Consider the following 25030-nt stretch of genomic DNA (forward strand, 5'->3'; position numbering starts at 1 on the left):
GGCAAATCGAGTTGGACAAACTCCCTGTCCCCCGTGGGGAGCACAGTAATAATAATAATAACTATGGTATTTATTAAGTGCTTCCTATGTGCCAAGCACTGTTCTAAGCACTTAATATAAGCGTATTAATCTGTTAATCTAAGTGTATTAATTCTAAGCATATTAATCTCCATTTTACAGATGAGGTAACTGAGGCCCAGAGAATTAAAGTCACCTACCCAAGATCACCCAGCAGATAAGTGGCAGAGCTGGAATTAGAATCCAGGCCCTTCTGACTCCCAGGCCCATGCTCTATCCATTAGGACACACTTATGCTCTGCATGTTGTGGTAAACTGTACCAAATCAAAACCCTGTAGCTACAGTATTCACCCTATTTCATTGATTTCCCTGATTACTCAAAGTAATCATTGAATATAATTTGGGGTCTTTTTTATTTTTCAATAAGTAGTAGTCCTACTAGTATTAAGTACCTCATCTGGACAAGCACTGCATTAAGCACTGGGGAAAAATAAATGGATGAGAATTATTCATGGTCCCCAGGAGTTCACAGTCTAAGAAGAAGATTAATCAATTGTATTTATTGAGTGTTTACTATGTGCAGAGCACTGTACTAAATGCATGGGAGAGAAGGGGCTGGCAACAGACACATTTAATCCCAGCTCTGCCATTTGCCAGCTGTGTGATCTTGGTCAAGTTACTGAGCTTCTCTGGGCCTCAGTTTCCTCTTCTGAAAATTGGAGATTTAAAGTCCTGTTCTTAATCCTTTTATTTTGTGAATCCCTTGTAGGACAGAGACATTTCTGATCTGATTGTATTGTATCTATTCCAGAGCCATGCACAATGCTTGGCACAGAGTAAGCAGTTAACAAATGCCACTTTTAGTGTTATTTATTATAAGTAATTCTTAACAAAACTTAAAAACATACAAGACAAGGACAAACACAAGAAGAGCAATACAAAACATTAGAATGCAAGTGTCCTGTGACCAGAGAACATATCACTTTTTTTGGTACTACACAGTGCATTGAATCCAGTGGGTGCTCAATAAATACAACTACTACTGCTGAGTTTAGAGGAGCAGAAATTCAAGCTCCTCGCAGTTCAGAGTCCAACAGTCAAACATCAGTCTCTCGGTGGTATTTTTTGAGCATTTACTGTGTGCAGAGCACTGTACAGAGCGCTTGGAAGAATACAGTACGACAGAATTGGTAGACACTTTCCCTTCCCTCAAGAAGCTTATGGAGAGAGAGAGACATTAAAATGAATAATGGATTTATTGCAGATTATGTGTATAGACTTCTCACCTTCCCCAAACCACTTTATCTGTACTCAATTTCAAGTCACTAACTGTAGTCGGGAAGCGCAGCTAATTGCAAATTGAGATGGTCATCAGCAAGTGCCCTAAATTACTACATTTTAAAAGTTGGTTTGCTGTAGGCCAGTTTCGATTCTGTTCTACGCAGCTTGATGAGACTCGCTTGATTGCCCACACAAGCTGTACGAAAAGTGTTCCAAAATGTTCCATGTGTCAGAAATATTCAAGGTCGGTTAGTTTGTTTCAGTGAGAGACTCTGCATTTCAAACGTTGAGTAGATTGGCAGTCCTGGGCTATGAAACCTTTTGAACTGTAGCATTGAATACAGATCATGATCTAATGGAACTGAAACTTTAAAATTGAGGGAGTTTAGGGTAAGTTTAAAATATGCATTAAATAATGTGTGGAATGATGAAGAATCCCGAGGCCTCAAATAAATTGCATTTCTCTTCTCTACAGTTATGGTAGTCTGCTAGGGCGAACTGATAACAAATTTGACTCGTCCCTGTCTCCCCTGTCTTATCTGCTGCCGCAACAGGAACCTGGCCCTTGGGACATGGAAGAAGAGTGAAGGGAGAGGTGGTGGAGTGAAAACATGAGCTGCATGTAAACAGTGTCACCATTGTCCTGCTCCTGAAGCCCTAGCTTTTAAGAGAAAAACAAACACACATAACCACCCACCCACCCCCGGCCCCAGAAAAACATATGGGTTCATACAGAGCCACCAGTCCTTTGCTATTGAGCATAGGTGAATTTCCCAGCATGAAACAAGAAAAGCAAGGAACCATTTTCAAAGAAAGTATTATCCTGAACAACAGAGAGGTTAATGTCAGAATCAATGGAATTGTAGATGTCAAAAAGGGAATCATCCATATAGGTGGTGAGCCTTATTCTCCAGTCTGTCAAAAAAGTAATGTCCCTATCATATTTCTCGTTGTGCCTAGGAATAAGCATCCAATGTGAGGGTGCTTTTTCTATTTTTCCTGAAATCCTATTTCTATATCCTAATGGATGAAATTGAATCTCTCTAAGAGAACATGGATTCAGTGGTTGTGCTGGATTCATTCTACATTGTCTGCTTAATTCCCCAGGATCCTGACCCATATCATCCCTTCAGCCAACTCTAGGGCATATAAACGTAGTCATAGGCTCCTCAGTGCATTCACTCACATAATTGTCTCCACTGTGAAATTTCCCTCTTCTGAGCCCTACCCCCTATTTTTGAGAAAGAAAGAAAAGATTGTTTTTGTGAGCAGTGATAGTAGTGTGCACCTAGAGAGATGTGTCAACTCTAGGCCTGGAGTTGGATCAGGGGTGTCACCATACATCACTCAGTTCCTCAGGAGCACTTGGGAGAAGTGCAAGAGAAGACTATGCCTCTTACCTTTCTCTTCCTTCCCTTCTTTCCCCCTCCTTTTTGCCTTCTCATTTTTTCTCCTGATCTTCTTTATATGTAGACTTAATCCCTGTGTGATGGCTCCTCCCCTCTTTCTGGATTTCAAAAAGGATGCAAAAAAGTTTGTACATTTTTGCAAGGAAATTCAATATATATAGTCATTTAGTTTGACTGCTCTAGTTGTATTTTTATGTCTATCTCTCCCATGTATACTCTTTGTGGGCAGGCAACATGTTTCTTCTTTATTCTACACTTCTCAAGGGCCGAGGACAGTTCACTGTCCCAAATATAGTTCACTGCCCCTAGTTCAGTGATAATATAATTTTTCATTGCTCATTTAGCAAGAAGAACAACCGAGAAAATGAGCCTCATCACCAGATGAGAGTGAGTGAACCCTGTCTGTTATATGTTTTCTTTAAAACTCTTAAGATTCTTATGATGCTTGATTTTTCTAAAGTACTTTAGAACCTAGAAGTGCCTTTATTGGGTCAGGCCAATGATCCATTCATCCCATTATTTGACCATGGTAACAAGATGCGTGGAAAAACTAGATAATTGTCCTCCTGGGTCATTGGTGCCAAGTTTTAGGGTGGATCACATCCCTGAGTTTTTTTTTCCCTCACTTACATTCTTTTCCTGTCCTTAGTAACTCATTATAGAACATTCATCCATGAATTCATTCAAATTTCTCTTGGATCTACTGAGATTTTTGACCTGAACAAATTCCAGTGGGAATATATTCCATTTGCTTACTACCCTCAGCATGAAGAAGTGTTTTCTTTCATTTGCTTTGAACCTACCCCTTCAAGCAGATCTTATACCTTTGTTAGGCTAACTCATTTTCAAATTTTGAGCATAGTTTTGTAGGTCAAGCCAGTTGGAAGTCGTGATAACTGGAAATAGCTTGCATGTGAATAAGCCACACACTTTCCCTTGCTCTCTTATTGCCTGTCTATCCATCCCCTGTAAGGCCCTGAAAGTTCATGAAGTCAGAGAACCTGAACCCAGTACTGGTTGGGGACATTTATGTAATAAAGTGACCAGTAGACCCACATTGAATTTTTGCAGGTGAAAAAATGTTTGAAATCATCCATTAATGGTAATTATTGAGCACTTAGCCTATCTTTCGAAAAGAGAATGGACTTAGTGGTTGAAGCTGGATTCATCTGCCATTTTCTGATTAATTTCCCAGAACCTTGAGCAATATGTTCTCTTCATACAACTAGCACTTATTAGCTTATTTAGACCCGCTTCTGCACTCACATTTCTCTGTGTTCTCAATTATTTACTTGGACAACTCCAGTTGTAAATACTTTTGTGTGTTTCTCCCATAAAAGTGTAAGCAGTGAATGTGACTGGTGCAGAGTATATGGCCTTGGCAGAAGTAACATGTTAGTGCAGAGAGAAAAGTCAGGAGAGGGAAGGAGAGAGTAGGGGGGAGGGAGAGAGGGAAAGAGAGAGGACGGGAGGGAGACAGAGAGAAAGGAGGGAGAGGGAAAGAGAGAGAGGGGACAGGGAGAGAGAGAGAGAGAGGGTGCGAGCGTGCGCGCTTTCATCCTCTTCCTCCAGGATTTTTGCTGTAGCTAGAATTGGGGAACAGGGTCATGGTTGACACCTGTAAAGAACCACAGCTGATGTTAAATCCACCAGTAGCAGTAATTCTGAAGCAAGGTAACACTAACAGTTGAAGGAGCCCTACTATTAATCACTCTGCTAACTCGCTCTGAGTTATAGTTTTTATTAAGTGCTTATTTTGCGCCATGCATTGTGCTAAACCCTGGAGCGGATATAAGGCAATCCAATCAGATGTGATCTCTGTCCTACTAGAGGCTCACAATCTAAGTAAAAACGCTGTTTTATGTTTTGCTTCAGTTTTATTGCTGTTATTCCAATTGGTGGTCCCTGAGCACATCAGGATTTGTGCTCGTGTGAGAAAATCTGAGTGTTTGACTCTGCTGAATCAGTTTCTATGTCTCCCTGCCTCTATCTTTTCAATTGTATTTGTTAAGTGCTATGTGTTAGGTACTGTAGTAAGCACTGGTTTAGAATCAAGATGATCAGTTAGCCACGGTCCATGTCCTATACAGGGCTCATGATCTTCATCCTCATTTTACAGGTGAAATAATTTGAACCACAGAGAAGTGAAATGACTTGCCCAAGGTCAAACGACCGACAAGTGGTGGAGCTGCTTTTAGAGCCCAGGTCCTCTGTCTCCCAGGGCTGTGCTCTTTTCACTAGGCTGTACTACTTCAATCTTTCATCTTTCGCTGTTTCCCTATCTGTCTCTGACTACCTCTTTGTTTCTGTCTCTTGCTGTTTGACTGTCTCTTCTGTCTCTCTCAGGCTCAATATTTTGAGGTCACTGTCCATGCGTCTCACTGATCCTTTGTTTTGCTGAGTGTCTTTCATTCCATTTCCCTGTTTTCTACTCCTGACTCTCTCTCTCTCTCTCACTTCTCCCTTTCTCGGTTTCTCTCTCTTTCTCCTCATTCTTTTTCTCTTTTCCAATCTTGGACTACTAACCCTGCTTCCACAAAATTGCTTACCACTAAAATCCCATCTCCTATCCACACTGAGTTTCAGAAAATATTTAACTTTAAAAATGGTACTAAATGGACTGAGGAAAATATCTCTCTTGGGTGCCGTCAAGTCATGTCCAATTAATAGCAACTAAATCTTCTCCAGAACGTCCCATCCTCTACCATAATCCACACTCTGCCATCAGCTCCTCCACCATTGTTGTCATCTGTCTAACTGCGGGTGAGCCCCTTCCACGTCATTCTGGCATGTGTATCCATAGAGTTCTCTTGGTAAAAAATACAGAAGTGGTTTACCATTGCCTTCTTCCATGAGGAAAATGTACTTAGTCCAAACTTTCTGTTGTCCAGTGAATTGGTGATTGCAAATGTGGGCTTCTGGTTTTGAGAGTGGATTGATGCAAAAGACCATCTTATTCAGTACTAAAGGAGGCTATCCCTACTTTCTGAAGCTCTACAACTCTGTATGCTTGGGATATTCTCATAAGGCTTGTTCCATTCCTTCCAAAGTCCCTAAAGTCCTCTTTCTGACCATTCTGGATCATAACTTATCATAGAGTCCAAAGGAGTTAATGCCATTGTATAGCTTTCAAAACACAAAAGGCATGCATGTGATTCTTAATAGTAAATAGAGCTCATTTTCTTTGAAACATGAAAACTTGTGTCTCTCTTCTCAGCGTGCACCTTTTTTCTTTTCATTGCAATGTGAAAGTCTTTCCAGGACTTGAAAAATGCATAGGATAACCTATCATGCTAATCTGGTATGGCAGCTCTGGCCCCCTGCCACTTGCTTTTGCAGCCGATTTATGAAGAACCCTGGAAGAGAGTTATTTTTAGGACTCCATCTCACATAATAGCATTGGTGTTTTATTTTTTTTTAAAGAAAGTGACCGTTGAGGTAGCTTGATGTATCGTCTTGTCTGCTTAAACTTTTATCCAGAATATGCTATGAGAATAGACTATTTGAGACTTCAACAGATCATAATTTACATAGAAGGGGCACAACATTCATTTTCTTCAGTCTGATGGCAAGTAGGAGGTTTTTTTAAAAATCCCCTCAAGTTTGAATGTAGATTTTGGCTAAACTATTTGTGATGATAAATAGATCATAGCTCAGGAAAGTTATATCATTTGGTCTGTGCTGACTTGGGAAAGGCCTTAGGCCCAGTGAGGAGCAAGTCTCCTAAGTCAAGTGAGGTAAGAATAAAGTCCACCTGGACTTATGGTTCCCCTATAACACATATCAGATATGGGGCTGTGATGCTGCGGGAAAGATGAGAATAAGGCACACTGAGTAGGGTTAGTCTGAGAAGAAGGACGAGTGGGATATCCTGGGAAGGGAGAGTCTCTAAGTAATAATAATTATGACACTTGTTAAGTGCATACTATATGCTAAGTACTGTGATAAATGCTGGGGTAAATTCAATTTAATCAGATTGGACACACTCCAAGTAGTCCAAATAGGAGGGACAGCGTCATTGAGTGCCTTGAAGCTAATGGTCAGGAGTTTCTGCTTGGTGTGGACAGTAATGGGTAACCATTGGAGGCTACTGAGGAGTAGGGAGGCTGTGGAGAACCCTGTTTTAGAAAAATGATTCGGGCAACACAGTGAAGTATAGAATAGAAAGACAAGAGACTAGAAGCAGGGAGACCAGTGAGGGGGCTGATGCAGAGGAGCAGAATGGCATAGTGGATAGAGCACTGGCCTGGGAGTCAGAAGGTCAAGGGTTCTAATCCTGGCTCCACTATTTGTCTGCTTTGTGACCTTGGGCAAGTCACTTCACTTCTCTATGCCTCAGTTAATTCTTCTGTAAAATGGAGATTAAGACTTTGAGCCCCAGGTGGGACAGGGATTGGGTCCAACCCGATTTGCTTGTACCCATCCCAGCACTTTGTGCAGTCCCTGGTACATATTAAGCACTTAACAAAAGCCATAATTATGTAATTATTATTAGTATTAGGCAGGATATGTCTGTTCTAGAGAGATGGTCATTTGGATGAAAATAAGCAGGCAGATCTGGGAAATGTTGTGGAGGAAAACCAAGATTTAATGACAGATTGAATGCGAGAATTGAAAGGGAGCAAGGAATCAAGCAGAGAAGCAGTTCAGCATAAGGAATAGAGCATGGGCCTGGGAGCAGGAGGTCCTGAGTTCTAGTTCTGGCCTCTCCACCAGTCCGCTGTGAGATCTTGGGCAAGTCACTTAACTTCTCTATGCCTCAGTTATATATCTGTGGAATGGGGATTAAGACTGTGAGCCCCATATGGGACAGAGACTATGTTCAACCTGATTACCTTGTATCTATCTCAGTGCCTGGCACATAGCAAGCACTTAACAAATAGCACAATTATTACAATAATAATAATAATAGTAATTCCCATGGTGTCTTGTGCATCTTCCCAGGTGACTCATCAATGCATTACATTCAATAGGCACTCAGTAAATACCATTGCTACAACTGCGACTAACTCAATCATATTTATTGAGTGCTTACTGTGTGCAGAGCACTGTACTAAGTACTTAATCTAGGGTAGGGGCTCCAGGAGGAGAGGACTGGATCCTGCTGCTCATACATGGAAATTTCTAAGCCACAGGTCCAAGACTACCACGGAGACCTCATGCATGCACAAAAGCATAATGCACTGCCAAATTGTACAATCCAAGTGCTTAGTACAGTGCTCTGCACACAGTAAGTGCTCAATAAGTATGAATGAATGAATTAATAAATGTATGCACTTGCTCCTTTCTTACTCTTTCGTCTACATCCAACTCCAGAAGGAGATTCAGGCCGCTTTCAGCTTCCTGGGCGTAGCTCAAGTGGGGCTGTAGGACTGAGTCACCCAGGGCTTGAGTTTGACTGCAGCCATGGTGGGGTTCGGGATAGGGGGAGGCTCTACTCTTGGTGGCTTTCTGAAGGCTGGATCCAGATTATTCTCCCCAATATTTTGTGCATGTAAGAAAGACTGCATCCAGTTCAAGGAGCCACATGCCAGATACATTGAGGCACTTAACATGTTCCTTTAGACTGTGAGCTCATTGTAGGCAGGGGAACGTGTCTACCAATTCTGTTGAACTCTCCTGAGTGTTTAACACAGTGCTCTGCACACAGAAAGCGCTCAGTAAATACAACTTATAGACTGGTGGATCGATTCTCAACTTTCCACAAGTGTCCATTGAAGTGGATTAGAGGGATTCCAGGAAATGTGCATTTCCTGTTGCAAACGGGACACGATACCTTATTTTGACTGTAGATTATGGGTTTTTGTAAAGTAAGCCAAATCTCTAACTTTTAAAAAGAAAAAAACCAATTACTAAGGATGAGAAGAATATAATAAATAGTTTGTAAGTGTAGACAACATGCCATTAATTTATACAAAAGTAATAATGAAGTTATGCTCCCTATTGAAGCCTCTGTGTTTAAAAGTTTTAATTTGATTATGAATACATTCGCCAACCAGTTATCTCTCATGAGAAGGCAGAAGCCCAGGGTGATAAAAAGTTGGGTTATGTTTCTGTTGTTGTTGTCTACAGTTAGGTAATGAGTTATTAAAGGCAATATAAGATATTTTACCTGGAGTAACTGGAGAATTGTAGACATATGAGAGAAGTAGGAATCAAATAGGGATTAAAGTTTCTGTTTTGGGAAGAAATGAGGAGTTGAAGAATTGAACCTGGGGGAAGCAAAAAAAAAATCATGAATGATAATAACCAAGTTTGAAACCAAAGGGGCATTCACTACCACTTTTTCTGAGAGAAAATAATCTATTTTTTGCATACATGAATAAATGAAAACCTCCCTTAAATTGGATAGGGAAATTCCTCCTTAACCTTAGTGGGATTTGTTGTTTCCATTAGCCATTAATTATTGCAGACATAACCTTTACCTGAAACAAAGACAGTATTTTTATTTATGGAAGCAGTGTAAAATTAGACTGGAAAAAAACCTACTTGGATCCTACTGGTGCACGATATCTAGTTTGTTAAATCTAAATCTTTTTAGCTCTTGATTTAGCCCAAAAAGGTCAGAAAGCAAAAGGTTGTGCTTATTTTAAAGGGAATCTCTTCGATTTGACTCTGTCTTCAATTGTGATTTCTGATTTGTTCTGGGCAGATTTGGGACAAAGCCAGATTTTGGGAGGGAAAATTTATCTTCAAGTAAATTCTTCTGCCTGGAAAAGCTGTGCAGTTTGCTTGTTTCAACCTGCAAAGAGCATAAGGGTTTCAAAATCAATTTTCAAATAGTAATTTACATCTCAAGATTATTCCTTGTTTGGATGAAGGAATGCAGTAAATCAGGGTTAGTTTTGAAACACTGTGGTGGAGTATGGCTCCTGCTGAAAGAAATTTTTGGTTTGTAGGTTGTTTTTCTCATTAAATTTCATCACAAAACTGCACCCTTGCTATATATGATGCAAGTGATCTTTGTTATTTTTTCTTCTTTTATTAAAGGGAATAAGGCCTAACTTACATATTAGACAAAAGACATATTTTCCCATGAAACGCTTCATTTATAACAGTCTTCTCTCTCTAATACATCTCTCAGTTTTATATTCCCCAAGGAAATTAAGAAAGCATGGCTTCTAAATAATTGAATTTTTGAATTATTGCCAACTCTGCCCTGTCAAAGAAGTGAGCTACTGGATTGCCATTAGGAAAGTGGATTGTATGTTCAGAAGTGAGATTTAGAGTCTGATGATCATTACTAAACAAAATCAATTCTACCAGGGGTAGATGAGCTGCCAACCAAGAACCTGTTAGGGCCGAGAGCCGCAGATGAAGAATACTTAACATTGCTACAAAAAATGTTTTTCTCATGTCTATTTGCCATTTTGCTCTTATTATAGTTACATTGAGCATAAGAATGGAAGTGAATTTCTTTAATACAAATATAATCATTATGATAATTGTGGTATGCATTCATTCAGTCGTATTTATTGAGTGCTTACTGCATGCAGAGCACTGTACTAAGCGCTTGGTATTTGTTAAGCAATTACTATGTGACAGACACTATATTAAGTGTTGGGGTGGATATAAGCAAATAAGGTTCGACACAGTCCCTGTCCAAATGGGGCTCACAGTCTCAATTCCCATTTAACAGATGACGTAACTGAGGCCCAGAGAAGTGGAGCAACTTGCTCAAGGCCACACAGCAGACAAGTGGCAGAGTCAGGATTAGAACCCATGACCTTCGGAATCCCAGGCTCGTGCTGTATCCACTACAAGCAGGCTTGTTGAGGAGTCGGGGGGTGATGGTGAGAGAAGGTGTTCCCTTCGTGAGGGAGATTATGGGAAAGTGGCAGCAGGCAAGAGACAATCAGGGTAGACTCTGGGGTTGGGGTTGGGGCTGGGTGCTGTATCCTTTCCCTCCACCTCATGGGGCTCGTCACTGTGTTGGGGAAGCAGCGTGGCTCAGTGGAAAGAGCCTGGGCTTCAGAGTCAGAGGTCATGGGTTCGACTCCCGGCTCCGCCACTTGTCAGCTGTGTGACTGTGGGCAAGTCACTTAACTTCTCTGTGCCTCAGTTACCTCATCTGTAAAATGGGGATTAACTGTGAGCCTCATGTGGGATGACCTGATTACCCTGTATCTACCCCAGCGCTTAGAACAGTGCCTGGCACATAGTAAGCACCTAACAAATACCAACATTATTAAAAGACTGGAGCAGTGGAACACTGCAGCACTCTGTCTTTGCTGATGACAAAATAATTTTCATTACATAAGGGCCGTCTTGCAACTTTTGTATTACCAGAATAAAGAAGTATGGGGAACAACCAAACGTGGCTCGTGAGGTCCTGCAGTTTGACCACCCTTGTATTACCCAATCACTTCTCTTATAACTGATGCTTTCCCTATGCATTTTGGGTAGGAAATTGTGGAGTTCATTCACTCAATCGTATTTATTGATTACTTAATCTGGGCAGAGCACTGTACTAAGTGCTTGGGGGAGTACAGTATAAATAAATGAACATGTCTCCTGCTCACAACAAGTTTACAATCTAGAGTACAAGCTTACAGCCTAGAGGGAGTTAGGGAGCCTCGAGCCTTATCTCGACAACACTTTCTATGGAGATGACACCCAAATCTACATCTCCTCCCCTGTTTACTTCCCCTCCCTCCAGGCTCGTATTTCCTCCTGCCTTCAGGACGTCTCCACCTGGATGTCTCCCTGCCACCTAAAACTCAGCATGTCTAAAACTGAGCTCCTTATCTTCCCTCCCAAACCCTGTCCTCTCCCTGACTTCACTGTCACTGCGGTTGACACTACCATCCTTCCCGTCTCACAGGCCTGCAACCTTGTTGTCATCCTTGACTCTGCTCTCTCATTCACCCCACACATCCAGTCCATCACCAACACCTCCCGGTCTCACCTTCAAAATATCGCCAAGATCCGCCCTTTCCTCTCCTTCCAAATGGCTATTGTACTGGTACAAGCTCTCATAATATCCCAACTGGATTATTGTCAGCCTCCGCTCGGATCTCCTTTCCTCCTGTCTCTCCCCGCTCCAGTCTATTCTTCATTCCGCTGCCCGGATCATCATCCTATAGAAACTCTCTGGGCATGTCACTCCCCTCCTCAAAACCCCCCAGTGGTTGCCTATCAATCTTCGCACGAAACAAAAACTCCTCAGTCTTGGCTTCAAAGCTCTCCATCCCCTTGCTCCCTTCTACCTCACCTCCCTTCTCTCCTTCTACAGCCCACCCCGTACCTTCCACTCCTCTGCCGCTCATCTCCTCACAGTCCCCCATTCACGCCTGTCCCGCCATCGACCCCTGGCCCACGTCCTACCACTGTCCTGGAATGTCCTCCCTCCTCACCTCCACCAAACTAACTCTCTTTCCCTCTTCAAAGCCCTACTGAGAGCTCACCTCCTCCAAGAGGTCTTCCCAGACTGAACCCCCCTTTCCTTCTGCTCCTCCTCCCCTCCCAATTCCCCCCTCCCACCCTCTGCTCTTCCCCCTTCCCCTCCCCTCAGCACTGTGCACATTTGTATATATTATTTATTACCCTATTTATTTTGTTAATAATGTGTATATCTCCATGATTCTAATTATTTTGATGATGAAGTTTTGTTTTGTTCTGTTTTGCTTTGCTGTCTGTCTCCCCCGTTTAGACTATGAGCCCGTCATTGGGCAGAAATTGTCACTATCTGTTGCCGAATCGTACATTCCAAGCGCTTAGTACAGTGCTCTGCACATAGTAAGTGCTCAATAAGTACTATTGAATGAACGAATAAATGAATAGACCATGATGTAGTATCAGAAGACAGTGTGATTTTCCAGCAAAAGCTTATCACAACTTGAGGCTCACCAAGGATGTAATCCCTTGAGCTATGGGACAATTGATTGTGCTTAAAAATAAAAAAAGTGATATGTTTTAAAGCTAATTGCTAGAAAATAATCCAAGCATGTTAATAAAGTTCTTGCAATGGTAACTGTTTTCTAGGCCACCCATTTACTGCATTTTCCATGATATATTATGATATTAGAAAAACCCGAGGCTGCTGCACCCAACTTCAGCTCCAGATTAAGTCTAGTGTGGGTGACATTATGCTTGAATACGATATAGGCATTTGCCACATTCTCTTATGCAATCTTCAAATAGCCGCTTAAGCAAATACTCAGAAGCTGCTCAGCTATTTTACAGACATAATTAAAGCATAAATCATCCTTTATTGACAAGGCAAACATCAAGCTCAAAGAGCTGAACTTTTTAAAAGCAAATGGAACATTTTTCTTCTGATTTATGCTGAAAGGTAGACGTCAGCTTTGATTTCAACAGATATTATAAAATAGAAATATGTGGATATACTTTGTGCATTCAGATTTATTGTACTCTGATGTTTTTCATATTCATTTAATAATATTACATAGAATTAAGGTAAAAATAACTAACAGCCTTGGTTAATGGGGTGTTGGGGATAATGTATCATTTAAATCCTCATATCATCACATTTTGCTCATTAGCCTCAATCTCCTCCCCCATCAAAGTTTTTTGTTAGCCTACTAACAGAACAGAACAGCAACACTGGGTGATTTGGGATCAATTTCTTCTTTTTTCCTCCATGTTGAGGGTGCTAGTAACCCCCAAAACCTTTGGAGCTGAACTGTCAGCCACACATATCTCAGATCTCTGACATGAACTCGGAGTTTGTAGTCAGTATGGAAAAGATTCAAAATGATGGCTTTCTGGCCTGATGGCTTTATGAAACCTGTCCTCCCTGACACTTTCCGTCCCAAAATCCCTACCTCTTTTTGCTCCTGCAAGAAAAATGAAATGACACTTAAATGTGTTGATCAATAAAACCTCAAAAAAGTGAATGAATAACATTTAAGAAGAAGAACAAAAGGTTTCTGTGTAAATCACAATTTAGAGAGCATCCTCTGAAGAACTGAGAATTGTATGTAAACCTAGACAGGTGCCTAATACAATCCTAAACACCTTTTAGGCATTTAATCAGTGGTATTTATTGAGAGGTATTAATTGTATTGGTATTTGTCCTTACAATAATGACATTTATTGCATAGGTACTGATGCTATTAGTATCTTTGTGCTATAGAAATCCAAGCCAAGGTGAGAAAATTTGCCCCTTTGATATGATTAAATTTGCCTCATTTCGTTTTGCATTTTTGGCCATGGAATTTCCTTTCTAAGACATCGAATTCATCCAATTTTGATATGATGAAAGAGGAAAAAGTGATCAGTAATTATTGAAGATATATTTGGCTTTAACACCTCCAGAAAGTAGAAATGGTAAAAGAGTACCATTGCCAGTCCACTAATTTACCAGTTGCTAGTCAGAAGAACGACTCACCAATATGTCTATATTTCTGTAATTGAAATCCTATACTACCTTTCTTAGCAGCCAAGTGTATTCATCGTGAGACATTGTGTTGCAAAAAGGCCTGGAGCTAAAGAGTAGCTGTCAGAAGTTAATGATATGTTACTGTGAGAAAAATGAATCTCAAGGAAGAAATAAGTATATAAAAATGTGGGACTGTGTTACTACAAAATCTAGTATATCTTTAATATATTAGAAGGGCAATGAAACTTGGCAACAGTAAATATTTTCTCTCTTCACACCTGTGTTCTCCATATCTTGATCTTCATTTCTTGATCTTTTATCAGGATTTTTTAATGGTATTTGTCAAGCGCTTACTATGTGTCAGGTACTGTACTAAACACTGGAATAGAAACAACATGGGTCCATGTCCCACAAGGGGCTCACAGTCTTAATTCTCATTTTACAGATGAGGTAACTGGGGCAAAAAAAGGTAAGTGACTTGCCTAAGGTCACACAGCAGACTGGTGGCAGAAGCGGGATTAGAACTCAGGTCCTTCTGACTTCCAGGCCTATTTTCTACCCACTAGGTCACACTGCTTCTCTATTTCAAAGTTCAGCTTGACCTGGATTTTAAGTAAACTTGGTGAGAGGACCTGAGAGCCTTAGGGATTCAACATTTTTTCCAGCCCATATTTTCTATACTTTTCCCTTACATTTCCCTTGTCATCAAACCAGCAATTTTAAATTTCTCCAGGTTGGAAAGCAGTTGACCAGGACTCCCTCTTTCTTCTGTGTCATCTCTGCATTTGGATCTGTGACCTTTGGGCAGTTGATAGTTTCCCCGCCCTCAACCCCACAGCACTTATATACATGATTATAACTTATAAATATAAATTGTATATGTACTATTAATTATATATGTATAGTAATTACTGTCTCCCCTTCTAGACTGTAAGCTTGTTGTGGGCAGGGAACTTGTCTGCCAATCCTGTTGCAATGTACTCACCCAAGCTCTTAGAACAGTGATCTGAACGTAATAAGCACTCCATAAATACCAGTGATTAATCAACTGACTCAGTAGAGCTAGTCCTGGCGGTTTACTTTTTTCTACAGTTATGGTTTTTACTATGTCCAACAAGCTCCAACTCTATCTGTATCTTGAACTAGTGACCTGGATCTGTTCCTTATTATCACTTCTCTCCTTGATAGTAATACAATATATTCTTGTACACCAGAGTGTGTATCAGGGGCAAGAGGAAGCCCTGAAATATCATTGTAATACTCTAATGGCATCTGGAAGGAATTATTTGCATCATTCAGAACAGTGGGCTAAGTGCATTTCTATCTGATCAAGTTGTTGTAAAATGAGGATGAAATGTGATTTAATGAAATAAAAAAGATTAAAATTTTGAAAATGGCTTTTTATAGTACCCAGATATAAAAAGTGTTATAGTATGGTTCAAAGTAACCTGGGGCTGCTGATCTTTCTTGAGGCAGTAGCCCATTATTTGAATGTTTTTACTTGATTTTATCTTCACTTTTATCTCAGAAATACTTTTTTTTTCAAAGATGCTTTTGAATGCTATCTCTATAGGGATTGTCAGTAGAAAAGTGTAAAAGCTTGTGAAGTTTGAGATCTTGAGGCTTTTCATGGACTAAAGAAACCAAATATTTTGAATCCATTAGTTATATTTGAGTCCTTGAAAAAATCGCATCCAAGAGACATCTCTGTTGGTACGTGTAGATTAAATATTTCAAAATAAGATACATTCTGAAGACCCTTTGGGACTCCTTCCTAATGATGGAGAGGAGCATTGCTCCATTTGTCAGGCCTATAACAGGAAGCATGGCTTACTGGAAAGAGCACAGGCCTGAGGTCAGGAGGACCTGGGTTCTAATCCCGGCTCTGCCACTTGCTTGCTGTGTGACCTTGAGTAAGTCACTTCTCTGCACCCGTGTTTCCTCATCTGTAAAATGGGGGTACAAAACCCGTTCTCCCTCCAACTTAGACTGTAAGCCCCACATGGGACAGGGACTTTTTCCACCCTAACTACCTTGTATCTACTCCAGCCTTTAGTACAGTGCCTGGCACATAGTAAGTACTTAACAAATACCACAATTATGTGAATGTTCCATGCCTCTGAGTCCTGTCTTTGGGCAGATAGTCTGAGCTGCATGGACCTCACTTTGGCCATCCTGGACTTACTTCATCAGCGGCTGATTTTCCCTCTCCCCTCCCCGATGGTAGGAAAGGAGCCCATTAATATTTGTAATACATTAGAAATCTCCCTTTCCCACACTCTTCTGTTCAGGTAAGTCTCCCTACACCAGTGTGTGTGCAATTGATTTGAGGTTTGGGGTTTGTTTTTATCATCCTTCTGTTTTTTGATATATCCTAACATTCTATTGGTGTCAGAACTGGGGTAGATGGCCCAATAGTGTCATTTCTCACGTTCATTTTGTGAGAATACATGCATTATGTTTGCATATGCATTTGCATATATCTATACATCCACTTAGCTAAATGTCATATATGTAAATAAATGTAGAAGCAGCGTGGCCTAGTAGTTACAGCATGGACCTAGGAGTCAGAAGGACCTGGTTTCTGATTCCGATTCCGCCACTTGTCTTTTGTGTGACCTTGGGCAAGTCACTTAGCTTCTCGGTGCCTCAGTTCCTTCGTCTGTAAAATGAGGATTGAGACTGTGAGCCTCTGTGGGACTATGTTGGACCCGATTATCTTTCATCTACCCCTGCACTTAGAACAGTGTCTGGCACATAGTAAGCTTGGTGCTGAACGTCACTTGGAACGGGCCAGAGTTCATCTGGGATATTTACATATTTGGCCTAGGTAATCGAAGAAGGCACCATTGATGATGAAGTACACCTAGGAGTGAGATTAGAACCCAAGTCCTCAGACTCCCAGGCCCATGCTGTTTCCACTAGGCTCTGCTGCTTCTATATTACTGTTAAGTCATTGTTCCTGTTTATTTTATGGTACTCGTTAAGCGCTTACTATGTGCCAGGCACCTTTGCTAGCAAAGTGCCTTACAAGAGCATGACTATCACAGTATAGGAGAAATGACTATTTGAGTAAATGCCAAATACCATCTTAGTTTTAGAGTCGATTATTTATTCACTGATTCAATAGTCATTCAATCATGTTTATTGAACACCTGTGTGCACAGCGCTGCACTACACGCTTGCCAGCATACAATATAGCTGAGTTGATAGACATGTTTCCGTCCCACAATGACCTTATAGTCAGGGGGAGACAGACATTAATATAAATAAATTATGAATATGTGCATGAGTGCCATGGGCCTGAGGGAGGGGTGAGTAAAGAGGGCAAATCCAAGTGCAACGTTGATGTGGAAGAGAGTGGGAAAAGAGGAAATGAGAGCTTAGTCAGGGAAGGCCTCTTGGAGGAAATATGCTTCATATCGTCTGTCTGATAGGAAGAAGGAGAAGATTCCAGGTGCTGAGAGGTTGGCAGTGAGACAGACCAGATAGGACGTGAGTTATAATAATAATAATGTTGGTATTTATTAAGCGCTTACTATGTGCAGAGCACTGTTCTAAGTGCTGGAGTAGATACAAGGTAATCAGGTTGTCCCACGTGAGGCTCACAGTCTTAATCCCCATTTTACAGAGGAGCTAACTGAGGCACAGAGAAGTTAAGTGACACCCACAGTCATTAGTGGAGCGAAGTGTGCGGGCTGTTTTGTAGTAGGAAAGTAGCGAGGTAAAATAGGAGGGGTCAAGATGATTGAGTGCTTTGAAGCTGACAGTATGGAGTTCCTGTTTGAAGCGGAGGTGGATGGGCAACCACTGGGGGTTCTTGAGGAGTGGGGATACATGGACTGAAGTTTTTTTTGGAAAATTAATTCGGGCAGAAGGGTGAGGTATGGAGTGGAGTGGGGAGAGACAGGAGTCAAGGAAGTAAGCAAGGAGGGTGATGCAGTTATCATGGCAGGATAAGATCAGTGCTTGGATTAACATAGTGGCAGTTGAGATGGAAAGATTTTAGTGATCCTGTGAAGGCTGAACCAACAGGATTTGGTGACAGATTGAATATGTGGATTGAATGAGAGAGACTGTGGGTGTGAATGAGAGAAATGAGAGATTATCTGACATCTAGGAAATCCACGTTTTTGCCCAGCCTGATTTCTTTGGCAGTATAGATAAACCTAAGATGAGAAATTGCATCGTTTTCAAAGTACATTGACATTTATGGAATGAATGACTCCCAAATTATCCAGTTGTGTAGAAACTGCATCATGATGAAAAGATATGTTTCCATTCAAATCCAATCAGTATGTAAAAGTGTAAGGCGATGTGTCAAAATGTAACTAAGTTCCAGTGCAGAACATTTTTCTCGGTAGACCTTGTAAAGAATAAATTGTAGAAATATTCCCTGGACAGTAGTAATTCCCAGAAAAAAATTTATGATGAATGTTTCCATAAGCAGCAAAATATTGAGAGTTAAAAACAGTTACTCTCCAGTGTGTCTCGTAAGCTTTTCAATGTCAAGAGAAAATGATTATTAAGGTTTAGAATTAAATATGGTATGCTTATGTGTTGAGCTTATTTACATTTTATGGCATAATTTTATTCATTCTGCCAAGCCTGGCTGGAAGACAAATTGAATACAGTTCAGAGATAGTTTAATGTTGTAATTTAATCAGCAAATAACTTGGGGAATCTAAATATAAAAATGAGAATAGTGGTTAGGTACTGGCAACTGGTCACTGAAGGCTGAAATCACCAAAAGTAGAACAAGAGGAACTTTCTCTCATATCTCTTCCTATCTTTTTTTTAATCCCCTGTTATGTTAACACTAGAGGGGAATCATGAAGGGAACAAAAGAAATAAAGGGTTTTTACTAGAGAGAACATGAAAAAAGAAAATAACTCATTGAATTTGAGCCATCAATTGTGTGTTGGAATGAGAAGATGTGAAGCTTCTGGATTTCTTTCAGGCTCAGGCCTTCTTGTAGGTTGTGTCTTCATGTACCTGGTTAAGCAGATTGCAATTGCAGTGCTGTTCTAGACCATGATTTATGGTTGGCATTTTCACTGGTTGATAAGGTCGTGAGATTTTACTGTAAGCCTGTTAAGTAGTGGGAAGTAACACAATTTATTGTTGACTGTAAATTATGGTCTCAAACAGTGGTGGGGTCCACTTAACTTAATCAATCCATCAATCAATGGGATTCATTGACTGCTTACTGTGTGCAGAGCATTGTACTAAGTGCTTCAGAGAGAACAATGCAACAGTCTATAGACACATTTCATGCTCAGGAGAGCTTCTAATCTAGATGGGGAGAATGTTATTAAAATAAATTATGGATATGTTCTTAGAGGCCTGCATTTTAGAACCCCTGAAATGCCTACTGACAGCAAATCATTCCCCTTGATCAGATTCCAGTAGTGCTCTCACCTGCCTCTAACCTATCAACAGTCACTGTTATAAGACACACACTTTGCAGAGGACAGATTTTAAAAATTTAAGGCTTTCTTCTCTTTTATAAGTAAGAAAACATTTTACTATGCTTTCTTCTCAAATAAGGTACTTTGTAGAAGCATATTATGTTGCCTCCATTCTTGTTCGCAGTGGGAGAGTGTGAATGTCTCAGTGCAACCCATCACCACTACTGCATACTGAGGTGCACTTCTTTTGATGTGGGCTGGACCCTTCCCTGTTGTAAATGCAAATACAAATACTGTATTTAATTCTAAATGCATCCTGTGCAAATATAGTGTAAGTGAAAGAGCCTGCACCTGGAAGTCAGAAACCTAGGTTCTAAGCCCTCTAGACTGTAAGCTCATAGTGGGCAAGGAATGTGTCTACTGACTCTTCTATATTGTACTGTCCTAATAATAATGTTGGTATTTGTTAAGCGCTTACTTTGTGCAGAGCACTGGTCTAAGTGCTGGGGTAGTTACAGGGTAATCAGGTTGACCCTCGTGAGGCTCACAGTCTTCATCCCCATTTTACAGATGAGGGAACTGAGGCCCAGAGAAGTGAAGTGACTTGCCCACTGTCACACAGCTGACAAGTGGCAGAGCCGGGATTCGAACCCATGACCTCGGACTCCCAAGCCTGGGCTCTTTCCACTGAGCCACGCTGCTTCTCTACTCTTAGTACAGTGCTCTGCACAGATCAACCCTCAATAAATAGAAATTGGTAGATTGATTAATCCTGGCCCTGTCATTCACCTGCTGTATAACCAAGGGTAACTTGGCTGTGCTATTTCCTTCTCTGTGAAATGAGAATTAAATACATGTTCTCTCTCCCTTTTAGTCGGTGAGCCCTGTGTGGAACAGAAATTGTCTGATCTGATTGAATTGCATTGACCTTAGCACTTAGTCTAGTATGTGGAATATTAGTAAGCACTTAATAAATGAGCACTGAACAAATATTGTAATTATTGTTACTAGTTTTGACTTCCTGAAGGGACTAGAAAAAGTGCTTTGAAGTGCCTCACTCTTTCAAATAGACTCATCAGAGGACCATTGAGTTTAATCAATCAATCATTCAATGGTATTTATTGAGCGCTTTCCATGTGCAAAGCACTGTACTAAGCACTTGGGTGAGTACAGTACAACAGAATTAGACACATTCCCTGTCCATAATGAGCTTTTCAGTCAACCAATCAGTGGTATTTATTGAACACTTACTAAGTGCAGAGCACTGTACTAACCTCTTGGGAGAGTACAATACAACAGAATTAGCAGAATATAATGCAATAGAAATCCCTGCCCACAACAAACTTACAGTGTAGGCAGGGAGACAGACATTAATATAAATAAATAATTTATAATATATAATTTAAAAATATGTCCACAAGTGCTATGGGGTTGGGGATGGGATGATTGTCAAATGTCCAAAGGTCACAGATCCAAATGCTTAGATGACACAGAGGGGAGAGAGAGCCAGTGAAGAGAGGGCTTTATCGGGGAAGGCCTCTTGAAGAAGATGTGACCTTAATAATGCTTTGAAGGTGGAGAGAGTAGTGGTCTGGTGTATATAGTGGAGGGTGGGGGAAGTTCCAGGATAGAGGAAGGATGTGGGAAAGGGATTGGAGGCAAGATAGATGAGATCAGGCGGGGCACAGCAAGTAAGTTGGTGCTAGAGGAGTGAAGTGTGTGGCTGGACTGGGCTGGGGTATGATCCTGCCTACAAACTGACAGCTTTTACTCTAATGCCTACAAAATCTACCTGGAGGCTAAGATTTGGGGAAGATCAGAAGACTAATGGGAAGATTCCAGAACAGTATTGATCTTTGCATTGGATCAGGTCATAAAAAAAGATCATCTTTACAAAGACAGTGTGGAATGGAGCGTTCATTGCAAAAAGGTCTTCTCAGTCATACCCACACAGAGAGGGTCTCAGTCTCTGAAGTATCAATCAATCAATCAGTAGTAGGTACTGAGCACCAACTGTGTGCAGCACACTATAATAAGCACTTGGGAGAGTACAATAGAATCGGTAGACATGATTCCTGCCCTTAAGGAGTTTACAGTCTAGCGGAGAAGATAGACACTAAAATAAAATACAGATTGGGTAGATTGTGTTTGTGTGTGGCTTGTTTTGAGAATGCAACTAATTATTTTTTTGCCTCTAGCCAGTTATTAATGGCTTTTATTCCAGTTCTAATCCATGCATTTTTTTAAGTAAACCCTGAGATATTTATTGTCTATGTATTTTTAATGGCATTTGGTTTAAAGGAAGAAATGCTAATGTGGATGCAAATATAAAAAAGATGTATTTGTAATTAATGCACAATTCAAGGCTAAAGTAAACATACCCTTAAGCAATATTCATTTCATAAGTATTACTGAAAATGATACAATGGGAAGGTAGCTATTGTTTCTTTTTTATTTTGTGTTTGGTTTGACTTTTCTTTCTTCACAGAGAATTTCATTTTCAGTGGGTCTTGTAGACTGCCCTTCAGGCCATCCAAGATTCCCTGAACAGCATACAACAGGGGGCCAGATTGAAACGAGCGAAGGGATGCATTGCAGACACTCATATCAGCGACTATAGGTCCAGAAAATCTTTGAAGTTCATTAGCTATACCCCTGGCATCAAAGCAGGGGGAATGCAAACTTACCTTTTCTCTCTGCTGGGGCAGAATTCCCAATCAATCAAAGCATTCAATAACTCGGGCTAAACTTTGACTAAGATTTGAATTTACTTCTATCTGACCTAAAGAAAAGGCGCCCAGAGAAAAGGAGCTATCTAATCCAATACATATGTAAGTGTATATAAACCTAGTTTTCTGAAAGTCAAAAATGAATATATTAAAGAGTAATGGAGTTTTATCATTGTTTTATGTGCAGTCTGCAGCTGAATATGTGAAATCCCGTCTACCTGAAGTTTTGAAACAACACCTGCAGGATTATGAGAAAGACAAGGAGAATAGCATCCTCTCTTACCAGACCATCCTGGAACAACAGATTCTGTCAATTGACCGAGAAATGCTGGAAAAATTGACCGTATCCTATGATGAAGCAGGTATGTTTAGCTTTTGTTTTATATCTCAGGACCCACAAAACTGGACTACCTTCATGTCCAATATTGAGATTTCAATGAAGTGAAAAGTGGAATTGGGAACACTGGCCTCAAAGTAGTAGAGTACTAGCAAACATTTTCATTAATAGGAAATTTTGCCCCTTCAGCAGATTCTCCAAGTGGGCTTTTAAATACCAAGCCCATTTTAAAGGCAGCTATTTTGGGAAGCTAATTTTTTTTTTGCATTTTATTACAATGTACTTGTATTGATTTTCACTTAAATGTCATTCCAATTTTGGCTACCACCTAGATAAGGTAAAATCAGTTTATCTGAAAAAGTGTTACTTGGATCAAATGTAATAAAAATGTTTTCTTTGTTTGGGAGGGGGGTAGTATGAGCTAGTGGACAGAGCTGGGGATTAATTTTCAGGGGACCTGATTTCTAACCACCACTCTGTCACTGGCCTGTATATTTTCTTAGACAAGTCACTTCATTGCTCTCTGTCTGTTTCCTCAACTGTAAGATGAGCCTAGGATACCTGCTTTCCCTGCCTCTTAGGTTGCAAACTGTGTGGAGTGTAGATATATCTTAAATCTACCCCAGAAATGGCCTAATGGATAGAGTCAGAAGGAAATGGATTCTAATTCCTCTCTACCACTTGTCTGCTCTGCAATTTTGGGGAAGTCATTTAATTTCTTTGTGCCTCAGTTACCTTATCTGTAAAATGGGGATTAAGACTGTGAGCCCCTTGTGGGACAGGGACTGCGTCCAACCTGCTTGGCTTGTATCTACCCCAGTGCATAGAACAGTGCTTTGCACACAGTAAGCACTCAAAAATACTATTGAATGAATGAATAGTAAGAGCTTAACAAATACCATCATGATTACATCCCATCTTGACTATTGCATCAGCCTCTTCACTGACCTCCCTGCATCCTGTCTCTCCTCTCTGTAGCCCATATGTCACCTGTTGCCAGGATCATTTTTCTGGAAAACCATTCTGTCCGTTTCTCCCCACTTCTCAAAAGCATCCAGTGGTTACCCACACATCTCTGCATCAAACAGAAATTTCTTACTCTCAAATTTAAGGGCCTCAATCAACTCTCTCCCTTCTACACTTCCTTGCTGATCTACTACAACCTTTCCACACATTCCACTCCTCTAACACTCACCTACTCTGTGTACCTCAGTCTTGTGTATCTCACCACCGACCCCTTTCTCATGTACTCCCGCATGTCTGGAACTCCTTCCCCCTTCATATCTGACAGTCCCCCACTCTTCCAACTTTCAAAACCCTCCTAAAATCATATCAGGAGGCCTTCCCAAGTTTGGATGGAGAGGAAAGGGTGGATTTTAGCGAGATTATGAAGGTAGAACTGACAGGATTTAGTGATGGCTTGAATATGTGGGTAGAACCAGAGAGAGGAGTCAAGGATAATACCAAGGTTAAGGGCTTGTGAGACAGGAAGGACGGTGGTGCCGTCAGCAGTGATGAGAAAGTGACCAGGAGGACAGGGTTTGGGTAGGAAGATGAGAAGCTCAGTTTTAGCCATATTAAGTTTGAGGGAATGGGAGGGCATCCAAATAGAGAAGTCTTGAAGGCAGGAGGAAATGCGAGACTGCAGAGAGGGAGAGAGATCAGGGCTGGAGATTTAGATTTGAATGTCATCAGCAAAGAGGTGATAGTTGAAGCCATGTGAGTGAATGAGTTTTCAAAGGGAGTGGGTGTAGATGGAGAGAAGAAGGGGACCCAGAACTGAACCTTGAGGAACACCCACAGTTAGGGGATGGGAGGCAGAGGAGAAGCCCGCAAAGGATACTGAGAATGAATGGCCAGAGAGATAGGAGGTGGACCAGAAGAGGACAGTGTCAGTGAAGCTGAGGTTGGATAATGTTTTCAGGATGTGGGTGATTGACAGTGTCAAAGCCAACTGAGAGGTAGAGGAGGATTAGGATGGAATAGAGGCTGTTGGATTTGGCAAGAAGGTCATTAGTGACATTTGAGAGAGTGATTTCTTTGGAGTGAAGGGGAAGGAAGCCAGATTGGAGGGGGTCAAGTTGAGAATTGGAGGAGAGGAATTTGAGGCAGTGGGTGTAGAGAGTTCACTCTAGGACTTTGGACCGGAATGGTAGGAGGGATATAAAATGATAACTGGAAGGAGCCTTGGGGTCAAGGGAGGATTTTTTTTAGGATAAGGGAGATATAGGCATGTTTGAAAGCAGTGGGGAAGAAGTCATTGAAGAGTGAACACTTGAAGATGGCAGTTAGGAAGGAAAGAAGGGAGGGGTCAAGTGTTTTGATAAGGTGCAAAGGAATGGGGTCACATACATAGGTAGAGAGGGTGGATTTTGAGAGAAGGCAGAAGGTTTTTCTAGAGATAGTGCTGGGAAAGATGGGAGAGTTGAAGGGGCAGGAGCGGGGAGGGCCTGGAGAGGGGCAGGGAAGATTTTCACGAGATCACATCTGATATTGTCAA

General features: G+C 41.0%; 1 protein-coding gene across 1 annotated transcript in view; it reads left to right on the forward strand.

Annotated features, from left to right (window-relative positions):
* The window catches only part of PPM1L (protein phosphatase, Mg2+/Mn2+ dependent 1L), a 336062-nt gene that overhangs the window by 207944 nt on the left and 103088 nt on the right, over positions 1-25030 (forward strand). The window contains exon 2 of the mRNA XM_029074367.1: positions 22381-22555. Within this exon, the coding sequence (XP_028930200.1) occupies positions 22381-22555 (175 nt within the window). The remainder of the gene's footprint in view (positions 1-22380; positions 22556-25030) is intronic.

This window comes from Ornithorhynchus anatinus, chromosome 1 (genome assembly GCF_004115215.2).
Source record: "Ornithorhynchus anatinus isolate Pmale09 chromosome 1, mOrnAna1.pri.v4, whole genome shotgun sequence".
NCBI lineage: Eukaryota > Metazoa > Chordata > Mammalia > Monotremata > Ornithorhynchidae > Ornithorhynchus > Ornithorhynchus anatinus.